The sequence below is a fragment of the Phyllostomus hastatus genome, unplaced genomic scaffold (genome assembly GCF_019186645.2).
Source record: "Phyllostomus hastatus isolate PE091 unplaced genomic scaffold, TTU_PhHast_1.1 phas_scaffold_114, whole genome shotgun sequence".
NCBI lineage: Eukaryota > Metazoa > Chordata > Mammalia > Chiroptera > Phyllostomidae > Phyllostomus > Phyllostomus hastatus.
Genome location: NW_025334006.1, coordinates 6793419 through 6812761, shown reverse-complemented (window position 1 = coordinate 6812761; position 19343 = coordinate 6793419). Strand labels below are relative to the sequence as shown.

General features: G+C 42.3%; 1 protein-coding gene across 1 annotated transcript in view; it reads right to left on the bottom strand.

The window, feature by feature from the left end:
• Positions 1-19343, bottom strand: part of CHCHD3 (coiled-coil-helix-coiled-coil-helix domain containing 3) — a 266630-nt gene that overhangs the window by 192754 nt on the left and 54533 nt on the right. Inside the window, exon 3 of the mRNA XM_045855666.1 lies at positions 18470-18551. Coding sequence (XP_045711622.1) covers positions 18470-18551 — 82 coding nt within the window. The remainder of the gene's footprint in view (positions 1-18469; positions 18552-19343) is intronic.

Here is a 19343-nt window from a genome sequence, read left to right as displayed (position 1 = left end):
TTCCCAAACCTGAACTGTTTTTTGTTGACGCACAAAACAAAGACATGCACACACGAAAATCTCTGCCGTCCCTCCCGTGTCACCGCATGGACCAGCACTGCATGGTGCGTGAGCGAGGAGCGTCTGTGTCTCCAGGCTCCCGCACTCCGGAGGGAGCCTGGTCAATGAACTAGTCTCATGTGTCTGCCGTTCGTCTGGAGTCAAGAAAAGTTCCAGCAAAAACATTTACTTACACATTTTAGAATAATAGGAGGGACACATAAGATAAAACAACTGCCCTGATTAAAAATTTAATATCAGGTCATGATAGAGAACCAAGAAACAAATTACTGTTTCCTTCTTTTTTTCCTCTTTTTTCTTTTCTTCTTTTTTTCCTCTTTTCTTTTTGCAACCTACATTAGTTTTTGCCAGATTTTGCATTTGAATCCTCAGAGTTACTTGATTTTCCTTTTATTTCTTTTTCTTCTTTTTGTGGCAAGCAGAAAGCTTATTACCCTTCAACATTTCATCTGCTGAAATTACAGTCAAATTAAACATTCGACAATTATTTATTTAGCACATACGGTGTACAGGGCACTGTTTATAAAGCTGTAAATAACTCAAAGCTGGTTTAGTCTATTGACACTTAATTTTATGACAGGTTGATTGTTAATGAAGTCACACTGAGGCCAGCTCTGCTGGAGCAATTTTAGAACTATCACTGAGTCACTCCGGGGCAAACGGAGTCCTCCGGCTACCTAGCATCTCTCAGCACCGTATGTCTACTGTATCTCATCACCCGTCCACAGGTCTCAGTGGCAGGTTTTTAAAGCTGCTAATAAGAACACTATTAAAATTGAGTCATAGTTTAAATTGAGGTTTTTTTAAACTACACAGACTTAACAATAACTCAAAAGGACCTGACAAGTATTTACCAGGTGCCTAAAGTCTCATGGTGCCCCATCTGTGACAAGACCAACGAAAAGGTTGCTCCGTCGCACCAAGAACCACACACCTAAAACTAATGAAAACACTTGCCAAAGAAACAGACCCAAGAAGGCGTGGTCACATGGGCATAACGTAAAGCAATAACACTGGTTCTACTACTATGTTCCCAGACAGTGAGATAAGAGAGGGCACTCATATTGGCAGTGAGTTAACTAGCAAAATTTCTTGAAGGTAGATTGACAACAGTAGTATTTTATATAACCTTTGACTTAGTAATTCCACTTAGAGAAATTTACTCTAAGGAAATAATCCTGGCTATCTGTAAATTCAATGACAAGATTATTTAAAGCAGTGTGTTTGCCGCAGTGAAACACTCTGAACCACTTGTTGGGAAGACTAAATGTCTAATAGGGAATTACCCTGAATCTACCCAATGACCAAAACTGTCCATGACACAGCTTAAGAACAAAATAAAGAGGCTCAGAAAAACAACAGGGACAATACGACAGCACTTCTGTTATTTTCCCCCGTGTTAATATCTGTGTACAAAATATCTACAGTTTTGTGTGACCAGTGGGATTACGGTGACTTTCATCATTTCCATTTTGTTTAGGTTCATTTCTCTAGTTCTCTATACGGTGTACATTACTTTCGTAACTAGGAAGAAAACAGACACCCTTAGGTACTAGGAAGGTATTACAGGTGAGGTGACGACAGAACAGGGAAAGCAGACCAGGTTACAATAAAGTGTCAACTATGGGAAAGGGCAGGAGAAACTAGCAGAGATCTGTGTCTCCTTCATCCTGGATTGAGCCTGGTGTGTTCAGGTTCCCCGGTCTTTTAGGTGCCTGAGCACATGAGGGTGTTACAAGAACTGCCTTTCTTTGTTTAATTCTATGTCCCAGCTGCTTCAGCCACTTTGGCTGAAGAGCAAGTTCAAGGTACTGGAAGAGTTTGGACGCTGTCCTGCAGGCACATAGATCCAGGCTCCTGCGAGTGGAGAAATCGTGTGGGCAGAAGAAAGCATGACCCCTCTGCCCTCTGTCATGGCACGGCTCAGAGGCGCTCACACGACATTGAGGACTACTGCTCGCCCTTGCTATGTTAATCTCTTTTCTCCTACCTAACGATCTCCCCATTTTCTCGTTGCTCGTACATTCATTTGTTTTTGTGGTTTAAATGTTTAATAAAATTAACACTTGAATAATAAATATATACATACACACAGACACACCCAAAGGTAACTAGCGCCTCCCTGGACCTCCTGAGAGACCGCACCCTACGGCTCTGCCGAGCCGCCTCCCGACAATGACACAGCACGTACACGGCAATCTTCTGGCCTCCCAATCTTCTGCATCTTTTTCAGCTTCTTGATTAATTTATTTGCCCTTTCAAAATGTCCTCTAATTCATTACAGTCTTCCTGGAATTGCTGCCCGGCTTCTCAACATGTGATATCCGATGTCCCATAAACAACAGGACTATTATATTAAAATCATGAATTAGATCCAAGCCTTTCTCCCCAAGCCTATTAACTTGATGTTCTACAGGTTGAATCTCATTTAATTTGCCATTTACAGAATAACCTTTCCAGGTGTATCTTTCAAGCCCTTCCTGCTGTTCTGGATACCTCTTAATACCTGTATGTTCAAAAAAACTATCTGAATAAAGTGAGAAAATTGACTGTTTTTTTCCTGTTGGCAAGAACTGGAGGAGATGAGCACAGAGTCCAATAAATTCAGGACTGGCCAACACCCTTAAGAGGACCGTCTTCCTAAATGTAGCATAAATGGCCCCTCACAGCGAAAAGCAATGAATATTTCTGTCCTTGAAATAAGACTGAGTGAGCGAAACATTCAGGGAAGGAGATTTCCTATTCTTGGTCATGTTGCCATTAGTATACAGAAGAGACAGCTGATTGCATGCATGGAATTGTCAACAAATGTTCCCAGACTCAACAAATTAGACTATCCATGGTTTTCAGGATAAAACACACACACACACACAAATCAATCAATATGAGACTTTTGTCTTCTACACACATACACGAAAGCAAAAAATTCTAATTTGGTGGGGTGGGGGGCACACATATACCAAGACAAGGCCAAGCATATTTTTGAAAAAAGTAAATTTAAAAAATTACTTTTCATAACATCTCAGCCTTATACCGACTCTTTAAGAATGACATAGTATGTTAACACATAAAGATAACACTAGTCAGCCATAAAAAAATGCTGGAGACAAATTTAAATGACCACAATAATAAAGAATTTGATCTTTTCTTTTTGCATTCTCCCTCGTCTTATGTCAGTAAACTAGAATAAACATGTTATTAAAAGAGAATCAATAGAAGGCTTTAAAATATACAGTACCACAAAAGGTCAAGCCCTGGTATTGATTTTAATATAACATTTTTTGTGCAGCTTCCCAAAGGGTTCTTTTCTAATATTGTTCATTTTTCTCCCACTTTGTTCCCTGACTGGTGAATTTGTTGTTCTTGTCTGCACGAAGCTGTCTAAAGCTGAGTTTGCTGAGTGTGTGCCATTCCTATGACAAGCTGCTGGAAAATAAAAAAAAAAATCAAGCAAGGAAGAAAAAAAACACTTAAAGGTAGTGGGAGGATGATAGATACAAGACAGCATAAAGCACAAGACAACATTCAACTCACAAAATGCACAGAAACATTGAAACTCAGAAAAGCTTGCCAGGAGGGGCGCCCTGGGGCTTTGGCCCCGCCCCCGGTGCCTTCAGTGGGCACTGACTCCTGGGAGCCAGGAAGGCCACGGAAAGCGGAAGCAGGGAAGGTGACCTCAGGTTTCAACAAAAGAAACTATCACCGAACCAGGTAAAGGATGCACATTTCCAAGACATAAGTCCCCTGGAAATTTCTGAAGGAGAACTGGAATGCCTCAGAACAGGGTTCACAGGGGCTAACCAGAGGGGCAGCACCCGGCCAGGGCCACGGACCGCCTGACTCTCCCGGACTTCCCGAGTCCTTGTCACTCACTTCCAGGGACAAGGCTCACAGACTCAGATGAAACACGTTCAGGACCAGTCTCTTATCATTATGAATGCATGACACAGAATATATTGTACTTGTCATTACAAACTTTGAGTATGTTTTTAGTTACCAATAAAAATAACCCAAAGCCCAGACTACATTCTCATAATTCCAGGTTCTTACTTTTAGACAATGCTGACTAAGCAGGAATGGAGGGAAATCATTTTTGGTTAAGTCACCTGAAGCCAAAGAAATTGCTGCCACTAGAGTTAAAATTGAAGTCCCCATATCAGAGAAGAGAAGAGCCAATTAAGTCAGCCAGAAGGGAAGACAGTTGGTTCCTAAGAACCAGAACAACTTAAAGGGCAAGTGCTGGGGAAGAGGCTTAGTGCAGAAGAACCGGGTCTGAATCCTGACATTGCCTTTCATCGGTAACACAGCTTGGACAAGGTACTTAGCCTCTCTGAACTACATTCTTGTGGGGAGGCTCTGACCGCAGGGGCCCCCACCCCAGCTGCCACAGATGAGAGTAAGTCTACCAAGACACGATCTGCCTGGGGAGGAAAGGTGGCTGATCTTGCAAAGAAGAAGGGCCAGGAACCTGTTCCTCAGTGGGTTTTTATTGGGTTCAATTTGCACAGGAATACAGGTAAAGCTCATCAATCATTGTCAGGCAGTAAGGATCAAACAATAGATAGCATACAAAGAACTACAAGGGCTTATTCTGAGTCAGGGTCAGTTAGCTAAGGGGCTATAATACTTTGGGAAACAAACTCATTTCCTGCTCGGACCCTTATCAGAAAATTGAGAGCATTCTTAGCAAAGCAGGTTTCACAGGGCTTTATGCATTCTTCTTAGGCCTGATCACCTGGGGAACCCGCCCTTTCCAGCACAGGGCTGCATCACTCTCTGTTATTGTTTCAGGCTTAAGTTAGGCAGGGGAAGTAAGGCAGCCAAGAGATTAGGAGACTTCTTGCAGACAGAGTGAGGACTCAGGCTATGTCAACGCTGAAGGTTGAGGGTCCATCACCCTTTTTTTCTACAGCCCCCCAAGTCCTTCCCTGAGGGTTCCCTGGTGACTGTGCCTGTATTAGGTCATCCCTCCTTTGAGGAATCTTACCCATCATTGGCTAACTGGTCATCCAGTGGGGACCAGGCAGGGTGAAGTAAAGGGGGCAGAAGCAGCGCCCCTGCCAGGGAGATAAGCTTTGTCTCCTTAGTGGCTTAGGGTCCCAAGGTCTCTCACTCAGCCTTAGCCACAGGGGATTACAGCTTCTGAAATCAGGCAGAGCAGGTCCCAACACATTCTTTTTTATTTTTCTTTTTTATCCTCACCCTAAGAAAATCTTCATTGCTTCTAGAGAGAGAGGAAGAGAGAGCAACAGCGGTGCTAGAGAGGCATCCATCAACTGCCTCGCATACACAGTTGGACAGAGGATCAAACCCAAAATCCAGGTGTATGCCCGGACCAGTAATTGACCCCACAACTTCTGGTTACAGAATGACGCTCCAACCAACTGAGCCACAATGGCCAGGGGCTCTAGACTGCATTCTGATTGTAAAATATACCCACAGAGAGAAGAGCTATCACATTGATTCTGCTCCCATTTGGCAGTGCAGGTAGCGGGTGAGGGGTGGTCAACCAGCCCTGAATCCTGGGGAAATGCGAGGGGCATCATTTATAGCTACTGCATAGGCTCAGGGAGGCCTCCTCAGAAGGCTCTTCGGAAGTTCAGGGTTACTGTATTCAAAGGTACCAGGGCAATACCTGGTAAACAGTAGGCAATCATTAAATGGTCATCACTTTTGGCCATGTCACTCTTCTGCTTCCTTTTCCCCTTGGACAAATTCTATCCTACTTTAATCTATTTACTCAAACCACAAAATATTATTGTGCTTTAATAATGCATTCTTGTTGACACTTATTACAGGACAGTGAATTTTACATTCCAGTGGAAACAAAGTGCCATCCAGAAACAAAGCAGAGAAATGTAGACAAAAGAGGGGCCACATGCTAACCCGACAAACCCTGGGGAGGTCTGCACAGCAGGTCCCACACACTCAGAGACCAAAGTAACCACACGGAAGGGTCTGCAATGAAAACTTCCTAAGTAAGAGCAAATCATGGCAGGTAGTCCTATCCCAGGCCTGTAGCTTCCCTGACAAACTTCAATCTTGAACTTAACTGGGCCTGTCTGCTATCTTGTTGCATCTAGGATAATACACCTTTGGAATGGCAGAGTAATCCCTTTATTCCAGATCCCTCAGGACACAACCTCCCAGCAGGGCAGGAGACCACAGCACCCCTCACTGTCACCTTGTTCTCCCGCCTACCACCTGCATGTGCTGTAAACGTTAACTGTTAGCTGCCGCATTTTGCCATGTATAATGTGCTCCTGTGTATAATGTGCAGCCACAGTTTTTGTGCCGTTATACAAGGGATTATTGTGCCCATTATTATACCTATGGTATCTAATCATTACACCCATGTAGAATGTGCATCCTTATTCTTCCCTCAAAAATTTGGGCAAAAAAGTGCACATAAAAGTCCTATACCCACCAATATGAAATAAGTATGTCTATCCATTTACTTTTTAATTAATCCCAAAGATCTCCTTGCTTTACTTTCTCCCACCTCCTTAATCCATCACCAATGAATTTCATGTAACCCCCTCCATCTTCCCCTTAGATTCTGATGTATAAAATAAGTGGTAAAACTGCTGTTCTCTGGAACATTTTCTCAACCCGTTGGGATTTTGCTTCCCAGCAATTGTCATCAGTTGGGCTCAAATAAACTAAAAAATTCTTACAGGTGGATGCTTCTTGTGTCGACAGAAAAAACAACCAGAAGAGAGGATAGGAAAAAAAGAATCTTTAGATAAAGCAATCAGCAAAAGCTTCTCTGTGGGACTTAGAAAAATCTCAAATAGTATGAGGCAATCAGCCATGCAAAACAGGGAATACAAGTATTGTAGGCAAAGCTGTAGGCACAGACAGGCCTGACCACCAGTGTAGCCGAAACGTTTAATGAGAGAATGGATGGTAAGAGGTGAGGTAGGAGTATATGAATATACACTTCACAGGGAAGCACAGGACTAGAGGGTCAAGGAAAAGGTTTGGACTTTATGCTAAATCTAATGAGAAACCATTAGAGGATTTCAAGCAAAGAAACCCCCATGACTCAAAATACGTTAACTCTGCTTTGTGAAGAGCGGCTCCCTGTAGGAGGCTCTGTAATGGCACAAGTGATGACCGGCAACGGCTTGGTCAGGGCTTTTCAGCCTGGACACCAGGCCGACGTTTGGGCCGAAGGACCTTTGCTGTGGGGATCTGTCCTGTGAGACTGTGAGACAGCTGTCCTGCCGGATACTCAGCAGCATCCCTGGCCTCCTCCTGTCACATGCCAGTGGCCACCTCCAAGCTGTGGAAGATCTCCAGACGTGGCCTACTGTCCAACGGGGGTGCTAGAGGCAAAATCTCCCCCAGTGGAGAAGCACACCAGTTTAGAATAAGTAGGGACAGAAACGGTGAGAGTGAATGGATGTGTAATACGTTTCAGAAGCAGATCCACCACGGCTAATTAACTGGAAGGGGGGAAGGAGAGACATAAAAGCAAGAAGAAGGGAAAGAGAATAATTAGTAATCAAAATTCTGACGTTACCATTAATTTTGTTAGACTAAAATCCAACTTTTCAGTAGTTAAGAAAAGTGCTTTCTAAATCAAACCTATCTGGGGCTATACAAATAACTTCAGTTCCAGAAACTCACTTGAATAATAGTGTGGGCTCCTTTTCTTTAAGCCTATACAAACTGAATTGTACAGCTGACAGATATATTCATAAAAAATACACAATTTCCAACATTTTACAGAAGAATGTACAGAAATATTAATTTTTCACCCTGTATTTGACAGTATTTTGACAGTTTTATTTCAAAATACAGTCATGTAAATTTAAAAAAAAAATACCAAAAAACACCCTTCATTTGTGAATTCTTTTCCAAACTAAGTTCCTTATTTAATGAACTCCCAATCAAGGCAAAACTGACTGCACTGGAACCTGAAAAACACAAACTTTCAATAAGCTTCATCAAGAGAGCCTTAGAGCATTCGGACTAGTACACAGTAGGTAACACGGCACTGTCGGACTGGAGAATAACTTAGCCTCGGAGACACAGTTTAGCGCAGTGATGATGCATGTGGCTTCAGAGTCCACACTGCCTGGGTTCAAATCCCAGCTCCTCTATTTTCTGGTTATGTAACTACAGGCAAGGAATCTCTCTATGTTCCAGCCCCCGCACCCGTGCAGTGAGGGCGCCGCAGACCACAGGGCTGCTGTGAGGATGACGTGCTCAGTGTGTGCAAAGTGCTTGGACCAGTGCTTGGGCCAAAAGAAGCGTTCAAAACTGCTACCTCTCACTATTACATGTGATCACTTGTTACTACATATTGTTACTATCAGGAGTACTACTTTTCTTAGGTGAAGTCTTCTTAAATGGCATGCACTGCCAGATCTCAAGTCTAGTCAAGATCAGGTATACACTGCACATAGGAAAGGAACACAATATATGACTAAGTGCAAAAAAAGTTAAGTTATACAATATTATTACTTCAATCTTGTTTTGTTTAAAAAAGTCATTCTCTAAAACACTGTTAAGAATACATTTTCCCTAGGGTATGAATTTACAAATGATTTTATGGGGGAGGGGGGAAGAGCAGAGTAAAAATGGGGAAGATGACTAACTTTTTGTGATTCTGTTTTATTTGAATTTCCTCCATAGAGTCTATTTCTTCTGTAACTTATTTTTAATAACTCAGCATTATCCACTTTTTTGGTTGTTTGAGGAATGACCTTTATAAGTCAAACCTATGGGGTTCTGTAGCAATAAGAAAATTTTCAGAAACTGTTGGGTAATAGTTTTTAAATTAATAGACATAAAGTATACTAAATTAATGGTTTCAGTTGACTATTTTTATTTTGTTTTGATTGGATTTGGTTTTAGCCCACCAACCTATCAGGAGAGTAAAATTATAATTTACGGATTTTTAAGGGACTTTAAATCAGCATTAACAAAATGGCACCAGGAAATACAGAATTTAAGAGCTCTGGTCTGAGAAGTTATAAAGGAACTCAAATCTAAATCATTAAATAAAACATTTACATAGTTAGCCTCTAATTTTATGCTTTACACTCGACACCAATTTCATACTAAAAGCATTTTAACGAGATAACTTGAAAAAATTTCCCAGTGAAATGGGTTAAGCCTGGAGGAGCTCCATAGTGTTATGTGTCAGAAAGCAACCGTAAATATTATACAACTAATAAACTGTCCCTGGGCAAATGCTACACGATCGAACTCCTACGTAGAATCTAATGAACAAAGACAAACTGACAAACGGAACAGAAACAAGGCACAGACTCATGGAAGAGACTGGCAGCTGTCAGAGTGGCGGGCGGGATGGACGAAAGATGGTGAAGGGATCAGCCAAAGAACATACATGCACAGCCCGCAGACACAGACGACAGCGCGGTGACGGCCAGAAAGGAGGAGCGGAGCGGATGAGTGGGGGTGACAAGGGGGGGAGAGAGTAAGTGGGGACAACTATGTTAATGTCAAAAATATAGGAAAAATAAATAAAAATTTGTAAGTTGTAGACTAAAGGTGGTCACTTATCAAAATACTTTGACTATCACAGAAAGGCAAATATATAACAACCACTGCAAACCAAAAACCAAGAGGGCATGCAACACAACCAGGGCAAAATAATAGAATGAGTCCAAGTCTCCTTAAAACAAACAAACAAAAAGCCTAAGGATGCATATAGGAGAAATGTGAAATGATTTCCATGCCGTGGTCATCTATAAAAGTGTGCGCTGTGTCTCACTATCGTTTCCCCACAGTGTAAGGGCCCCAGTTGCTCCCCTCAGCTTTGCAGAAAGCCACTGAGCACACCTGTACCCCGCTGACCTAAAGCAGACACTCAGCTCTGAAGTTCATGCGGTGGGGCACCACCTGCCTCCACACACAACAGCCCCCACCCCAGTTATGCAATTAAGAAAAATGCCCCCAATCTTAGCCTAACAAGAAATTCAAATTGCCACCATCACTGAGAATGTGCACACACACAAGCACTGAATGTAAGTGACAGCCTATGTAAGTAAAGAATATTATGGTTAAACACAAATGCTCAAGAATTTAGTCCTAAGGGTAAAGGAAGTTTTAAAAATATCATCCTGAGCAGCTGCCCAGATCCAATAACCAGCAGCACACAACAGAGGTCATTTTCGAGGTATCTGTTATTTACTAATGGTTTAGAGGTGAAAATCCAAGTAAATACTCATTACTTCTTCCCACAATTACCAATGAAAAACTTTAAAGAAAGTATACACAGAAAGGCAGTACTATGGGATGAACTATAGTGCGTGAACTCCAGAGATGTGAGTTCAAATCCCAGACCCACAACACACTAGATATGACCTTGGCAAGTGTCTCTTCCTCTCAGTGTCTTCATCTATAAATGGGATGACAGGTGTTGTGAGGATGAAACGAGTTAAAATTCACAGTGTTCAGAGCAGCACTGAGCAAACAGCAAATAACACCACCTGTTTTTAACACTATTTTCATCTCGGTTGGGCATATGCGTCTGTGTCCTGTACTCTGAAGTGGTTTTTATTACAGGTAATACATGACCCCCATGTGCATATTCTATGCGTATGTCATCTATAAAGTGTCTCATCTCTCAACAAAACATTTGATAAAACCTTAAAATGAGCGACTCTCTTTTGAACAGTTCTCTCCAACCAGGCAAGGGGGGGGAGGGGTTATCACCGAAACATAGACATGCGCCGATGTGTGGGAGTATCACAATGCTGAGATAAAATTCACATCTGATTCGCAGCGGAGCTGCCCATGCGCCTCTGCGGCTCGAGGCTCTACAGGCAAAGCTGTTAAGGCCAGGAGAGGAAGGGGGACCCTCTCTGCATACTCCCCCACTGTTCCCACGGTGATCTGCCACACCAGACTCCCACCGCCTTCTACGCCCTTCCCCCTCGGCAGTCATTCCAGCACGGTCAGCTCCCAAGGCTGGGGACTCAGCCCGTGTGAGGCCCAACCCACGTGGACCACTGGCCGTGAATATGGACTCCGGAGCCAAGGAATGGACATCTGGCCATTGCCCCCTCGCCTTCTAAAACCGAAACACAACTGACTCACCCAACAAATGCTATTTGCGCAAGAAAAGTATACTCCTCCAGCATACTGCCCAAACTTGAGAGAAAACTGCAATGCTTTAGAGCCTGCAGGAATGATTCCCAGGTCTCTAAGAAGGGAAAGGGGCACAGGGGCTGACAGAGCTCTAAGTCCTTAGCCCTAGCTGGACTCCAATGGCACTGAATCAGCTCTGCATCCACGTTTCCTGTTGGCTTTCCTCTGAATAGATGTTTACAAAATGATGAGAGATAATACGATTCTATCAGACAGTGTAGGGCTACGGGGTCACGCAATTCAAGTCCCGGTTCTGCTGCTAACTGAAAATGTTACATGTATCTACTTCAGTCATCTGTGTTTATAAAACAGTGATAACACTGGCAGTAAACATTCATCGTTTATGTAAGAAATGATAAATGATTCACGGAGTACATTAGGACCCCCTCTTCCCCCTTACGCCCATCCCCCAGAATGCTCTGAGTAATGGGGAAACTTCAACAAAGATTACTGTAACTATGGAACACTCAGAAACCAGTTCCAAGAATTTCCAAGTGCAGAAACCGACTTGGGCACAAATTACATCAAGCACTATGCTTCGTAAGAGAAAACCCTGGATTTACTGTCTAAAAAAACATTTAAACAAAAAGTGACTGAACATTACTGCTGCTAATACAACCAATAAGAAGGTTACAGATTTCTATGGCATGCTTAAAATTAGACTAATTCCAGTCCAGGTTTAGTGTTTCTACCATGTAAAAATAGCTTCACAAACAGAATTCAGGGTAGGACTCTACAACTGCATAGCATTCAATAGAAAAAAAAAAAACAATTAGATTTGGAAAAAAAAAAAGTAAAGAGGTATGAATAAAACACAGACTGGATATCCTAGCTGGGTGGTGCGGCTGGAGCATCGTCCCGGGAACTGAAAGGGTGTGGGTTCGATCCCCAGTCAGGGCACATGCCTAGGTCATGGGTTTGATCCCTGGTTGGTCGGGGCACATATGGGAGGTAACCATTTGATGTTCTCTCTCACATCGATGTCTTTCTTTCTCTCTCTCTCTCTCTCTCTCTCTCCCTCTCCTGATCCCCTCCCTTCTCCTGCCCCCCCTTCTCTCTCTCTAAAATCAATAAAAAACAAAAATCAATATCCTTGGGTGAGGGTTTATAAAAAAAATTTTCAAAACACAGACTGGATAATACAGCTTTCGATGTCTGTTGGTTATAAAAAAGCAGTTGCCTCTATTAGAAATAGAAAGGTGTCGCCTGAAGAAACAGATAAAAGTAGCAGATGCCACAAGAGGCCAGTACCTAGTCCACACACAGCACTTCCGACCACCGTCCACTGAAAAGCACCCGGTGGCTGGAATGTGATCCTCCTCCCACATTCAGAACCGGTTATGTCTGTATGCACTTCCAAGCAGAGTGAAACAGAAATGTCTAAGTACAAAACAGCAGCAACACAGTGTGTGTTTGAAAACCAACACAGTTACAATGGAGTTAAGAAAATTAATCTAATGCATTTGGACTTTTATACTACAGAATGATCTCTTAAATGTCACAATATGTATTACTGAAGACTTATAATTCAAGTTTCTTCAACCATCTTCTTTGCAAATATTTGTAAGTTAGAAGTGAGATGCATTTGCCTGTGATAGTTGTTAAGTGCTGAGAGAAAATACTGACTGCTAACCAATAATCAGTTAGAGTCACTTCAAAACTACACTTGGATAATAAGCCATTGATCACAACTAGTTACCAGCAGTACTTGCTCCCTGCAAGTTGCTGGGGTTTTTAAGTCACACACACACCCAGACACCACCTGCAGGCTCAGGTCGGAGGCATGTGGCTCCGTCTCACCTATGTGACGTGTGCCTGAGACTAGAAACACTTCACACCAAACTAGAACAAGGATTTGTGAGACAAGCTTCTATAGTCTTTACTTAGTGTCTGATGTTAAAGGCGTAATTTTTTCATTTTGATTTTTAATACATAACATATATGTATATAGAGGATGCCTTCCCTAGAAAAGATTGTCAAGATTCTCCAGTCCTTGTGATTCATTCAACTGAACAAGTACTCGTGAGTGTTTACGGTACGAGAGGCACCACACCCAAGACGACCTCCTACGTCACATATTTCCAGTGTGATGCTAACCTACAAACCCTGTTTGTCTCTGGAAGAGATCGTCCTCCTTCCTCCTTTAGTTATTTCCTCCAAAGGCAGAAAACATCTAATCCTAAAATTAAAATAAATTCTTTTATATAATGAATTTATTGTTTTAAGATTTTATTTATTACTTTTAGAGAAAGGGAAAGAAAGGAAGGGGGGACGAGGGGGGGAGAGAGAAAGGGAGAGAGAAGGAGAGAGAGGGAGAGAGAGGGAGGGAGGGAGGGAGAGAGAGAGAGAGAGAAACCAGTGTGTGGTTGCCTCTCACACGCCCCCTACTAGGGATGGGTCCTGGACTGCAACCCAGGCATGTGCCCTGACTGGGAATGGAAACCGTGACCCTTTGGTTCGCAGGCCAGCATTGAATCCACTGAGCCATACCAGCCAGGGCCTTTTATATAATGAATATAAACAGAAGGTACCATCCCTAAAAATTCCATCTTTACTACTCCAAACTAAAATGTATCCCAAAGCCCTTACTTGGTGATGTAAGTGAAAAAAATAAATGGACTGTACTATACTTTAAATTACCCAGATAGCTGATAAAATTTATGACTAATTTATAAAACCACTTTTTAAATCAAATTAAGTATTTTAAGTCTCGTGAATCTAATGTAATTTTCCACATAATTTAAAGGGGGGAACCACATCAGATGTTCATTTAAAAACAGCAAGCAAGTAATCTTAGTTGGTGTGTAGCTAGTTACAACATCCAGTAGGCATTCCCCTTCTTGGTTTCTTGAAGAAAGATTATTTAAACTAAAACACTTTTACTTGCCTTTACAGGTAAAGAGGTGAAATTCAAATGTCAAAGGTCGGAGGTCAGAAGCAATCGCATTTTTCTTGCTGTCAGAGACTGACTTTTGAGGTAGGGCCCAGGAGAAAAGTAAATCACATTTTAAAAGCCCATACTCAAACTGTGGTATGTTACGTCCTTGCTGTAGCGGCCTGCAATAGTTACAACACAACATGGCCAGCTATAATCCACACACATGACAGAGTAACACAGCAAAACCAGACTGCTGACGTGAGCATTTAATTTATTCTTGACTCCCAATAAACACACCAAACAACTATCCCGTCCATTAGATGCTGTGATAAGCAACACTATGACTCCACATTAGACCCAATATTTATTTAGTGCATGTGCTAATATTATGTCAGTCATATTTGGGGGCATGATTTTGTTAACTAAGCAAATCGCTCAAGAGTCTCATAAGAGAGAATCAGATCTAAGATAAATTGAAATTTCACGTATAAATGGTTTTTAGAAATGAGAATACAACACATACAGGCATAGTGCTTACAATTAGCTGCATCATCACTGTCGCCCAGTAGAAAACTCCTGTAAAGCAACTTTTAATTATGCCACGTCTGCATGTTAGATTTAAGAGTGGAAATTTAAAGGAGGTCAGGTTCAAATGGCCTAATGAATTGCCTTCCATTTCAATGATTTCTGAGTGGGATCTCAATGAGTGCGGCTCTGCCAGTCCCAGACGCTGGAAAAGGGCTTCTGCGTGAAGTGGGCGGTAAGGCACGGCACTCGAGAAGTCGTTTCCCCTCCCACACGACTGTATGGGCCAAATACAGTCCCCAGACCATACTTTTTCCTGTTTTCACATGCCTGAAGGCACCTTACAATCAGGGTCTTCCAGGTGACAGTACTGCACAGTTGTCAGAGCTTGAACCCAAACATCGCAATTTGCAAAATTGGTGTCAGCAACCTGGAAAAGCCCCAGGAACAACAGTGGCAGTCATTTCAGGACTGCTGTGTCACCAAGGCTTTGATGGCACAGCACACGATGGGAGGAAAAACAAGGACATCAAGACCCTGCGCCAAAGTGAGTCGGAAGAAACAGACCCAGTGTGAACAGGCTTCTGAGAAGACCTTACCCAGGTTTCTCGTTAGCAGCACACTGACATTTGGAGCCAGATAACTCCTGTTCCAAGCAGGGGGCAGAGGCGAGCCCTGTCCTGTGAACTACAGGAGGCTTAGCAGCATCCCGGCCTCTACCCGCCAGACACCAATAACACCTGACAGGCTGTAACAGCCAGAAATATCTCCAGACATTGTCAGGTGGCTCCTGGGGACCAGAATCTCACCTGGATGAGAACACTGCCTTAACCTATTTATTTTTCTTACATTTTCCTTTGTATAAACATGCAAGTGATAGGTTTTCAAAAAGCCAAAGTCAGTCTTAACAAGCTCTTTCAATAAGAGAAGTCTGAGATGAACCACTGTATCACATTTTTTCTCAGTGGCACATCAAACATGGTGCTTCTGGAAATCAACGGCATCTTCCATGCCGTGAAGCTCAGCCACCCACCACCCTTTCCCTTCTGCTACAGAACCCTCATCCTGATTTCCTTTTGGGTGAGCACTTCTTCCCCCGGGGCACACTCCAGGTGCACCCAGTTCTTCCCTAGCTAGTGGTTCTCTAGTCTTCCTTCGGACTCTATTCCGCTATCCAATATGCTTCTAAAAACTTCCTTCCTTCCTAGTGAGTTCACCAGAGTTAAGTTTCAATCTTTCAACCACAAAAACCTAGTCAAAACGAGGTCCTTATTGAAGCTACCCTACTGGAAGACATTCCAGAGCATTTCCCTGTCACAGAGTCCACCAGCCTGGTGAAAACGTTACTGCTTCTCCTCACCACTCACCACACAGGCAGAGGGCGCAGGGCCACAGCCGCCACTGGAACTGTTAGAACAATGGCACAAGGAACCATTCTCTAAAGCTGCTTGCGAGGATTTGTGCAACTGCAGCAAGAGACACAATAACATATAAACGCTTTGTTGCACCAAAAAGTTGCTTTTCAAAGACTGCACATAAAACTTTCTTAATGTTTTGTCCAAAATTTCTTCTCTGACAGAAAAAAAGAGAAAAAATGCTATTGATTCTCTTAAGAAGTATCACAGAGATGAACACACACTTTGTGCCAAGACTTGACAGCTGGAACTTTTCATGTAGAAGGCTTCACACAAAACATTTTTTAAAAGAAAAAAATAATAAAAAAGGCTGTACCACCCTCTGCTCTCCTTAAAGGTGACAGAAAACAAATTCTTCATCAACAGTCGTTTGCCCAGGTTGCAGCCAGGCTGCCGACCCCAGTCCACGGGAGACATGAAACTGGCTCTCACTCACACCTTCCACCCATCTCGGCTGCCGTTTACCTCTCGCAGACCAAGGCAGAGCAAGTGGGAGGTGAATAGCGAAGGAAGGAAAAACAGAAAAGCACAGTGAGAGCTACTGTAAGAAGCCTACAACATGGAGAGAAAGGAAGACAAAGAGAATCCTATGTGAAATATAGTGAGCAAAGTAAACACGAGTCTGACCAAAAAAACATCCTTACGAAGCCCTGACTGGTGTGGCTCAGTTGGCTGGGGATCGTCCCACCGAGCGAAAGGTCACACCGTTCGACCCCTGGTCAGCGCACACGCCTGCGCTGCAGGTTCCTGGGGCACGCACACGAAGCGCCCGGTGGACGTTTCCAACCTCTCTTCCTCCCTCCTGTCCCCATCTCTAAAAATAAATAAATAAAACCTTCTCCAAAAATCCCTATTAAAATAAAATTCAATTAAAAATAATAAAATTTCAAAGACAAGAAATTCTACCATAGTTATTTTCTTTGCTTCTTAATGAAAGTGGGGTGAATTTTTTGAATATTTAAACTTCACCATGTAATTATATACTCCATCAGCCTAACCCAATTAAATAATTATAAGGCACTACACGGCAAACTACAGAATACACGCAGACTCTTTCACCAGTACTAATTACAATACATCTTGATTTTTGAAACTAGGGGCCTTCTCTATTCCCTGAGGAAATGGAGGTTTTAATCTAAAACTTGTGTCCTGTTCCATTAGTTTCAAGCCAAATGAAGCTGGCTTAGCACTTTGTCCAAAAAGAAGAAATATTAGAGAACATGCCTCAAAACCCTCACTTTAGAGATGAAATATTTAAGGCCCAAAGAGGTTACATTATATGCTGAAGGACCTGTGGCCACTGGAGACTGGAATCCAGTGCAATTCTTTCCAATCCAATTGAATCCAACCCAAGATTCTTTACATTTAACTCCCTCAAGCAAAAGTCAAGCGGTCCAGACAAAACCATACCAAGCACCCACGGGTGGCAGGCGCAGGCTCAGCGCTCCCGGCAGAAAGACATCTGCACGACCACACAATAACAACGTGCTGTGCTGCCTGCAAAGTCAGAGGCAGCACAGATGAAAAGCACTTGACTACCTTGGATTAAAAAGTACTGACACATTTTTATGAATAACTGTATAATTTAAATCTTTAAAAAGTAGTATTTTTACCAAAAAATTATCTATGCTATTTTGAACAATGTGGTTTTTTTTTTCAGTTTCTAGCGTTTGAACATCTTTCTGAATGCGCACGGGAGGATCGACCTGACCGTCCAGCGCTCCACGGCGGGCGGGCAGGCACCATCACTCACTCGCCCAGGCCCTCTGGTGGCCATGGGACCTGCTTCCGGTCTTCTCCTATTCCAAAAACACTCCAAGGAACGTTCTTTTAACTGCTATTTTTAGTAATAGGAATATTAGTGATGACAAAAATAATGTAGTAGTATGCATATTAAAAAATGTATAGGAATAAAATGTTCAAGACTGGTTATCTCTATAGAACGGGATAATGGAAGATTTTGATTTTTTCAGCCTTACATATTTGTTTTATCTTCAGTTTTAAGTGAGTCTATTATTAACTAGTGCTATTTATTAATATGGGCACTATGTACAATATATGGTATTCACTGTTAGTGACAATATTGCTAACCTTAACTACCACAGCAGGCAATATAATTTTCAATCATAAATACATTCACTGAAAGAAACTAGCCTGCGAAACTCCCGGAGAACCCTCGAGAACTACTTCTCACATGTTGAGAGCACAGGGCTCCGCCAGCACTCATGTAATAAAGAACCACACAGCAGATACAATGGTAGTTTGTAACCATGTTTGAGAAGGGGGTAACATGGGGCTTTAACAAGCACAATCCAAACCCGGAAATGGCCAAGTTCATGTGTTCAGCACATTCGGAAGTTCAGCAAGACACAAATAATAAGTCTTAATACAATTACTCCTCTCTAAAAATATTTCAGTGACAACAAGCCCAACGAAACTTCTCACACACCACAAAACTCACCGTTTCTGATTTTCAGATTCCTTCTTGGCCTGCTCCAGGGCCAGCTCTTCAGCTACTCTTCTTTTCAATTCTTCATCAGAAACTAGGGTCAGTGAAGAGCAAAAGGACATAAAATTAGTGACTTCTTAAAAGCAAAGCAAGAAAATATTCAAGAAAGCCAAGCTGGGACTAGATATTAAAGAGCAAAGTTCTGCCAGCTGGTCAGCGTCTCCTTGAAATTACCTATGCGCTGTGGAAAAGAGCAATTAATGTATTTCAGGAGTAATTTAATCAAGCAATCCCTGGTGACCTGGAAATTTCCACACCTGCCAAAATGTGTAATAAACTCATGGAGCTGTTTACTGCCCAGTAGGGACTGAGCCATTAAGTACAAATTCCTTAAAATGATGTCCTATCATTAAAGTCTGATAATCACATTTAAAGGGAAGAGATGACATAAGGAAGGGCCTTTGGAGGGGAAATGGCACCAAAGCATATGCACTTTAGTGATTAAATATTTTAAAAATAATTTATTACAGAAAGAAAATTATTTGTGCTTATATTCATTTTCCCATGATTTATGAAAAAAGGACATTTATGAACATTTTAAAACATACTTCTTGGAATACATGTCATTCAAATTCAAGTGCCAGCAAATGGAAAGAGTCTCAGAACAGTGCTGAGAATGCGGCTGGAGCTTTTTAAATACCTGGTGACTTGATCTGAAACATCTGGTTTTCACAATTAGAAAATCTATACTATGTGTTTTGTGAAGATTTCCACAGCCATGATAGCAAACAAAACAGACAAATGTTACACACTCCTTTCAGAGCCTCCCACAAAAAACAAGCAGAGACGACGTCCTCTGCACTAACCCACTACCCAAACTGGGGAC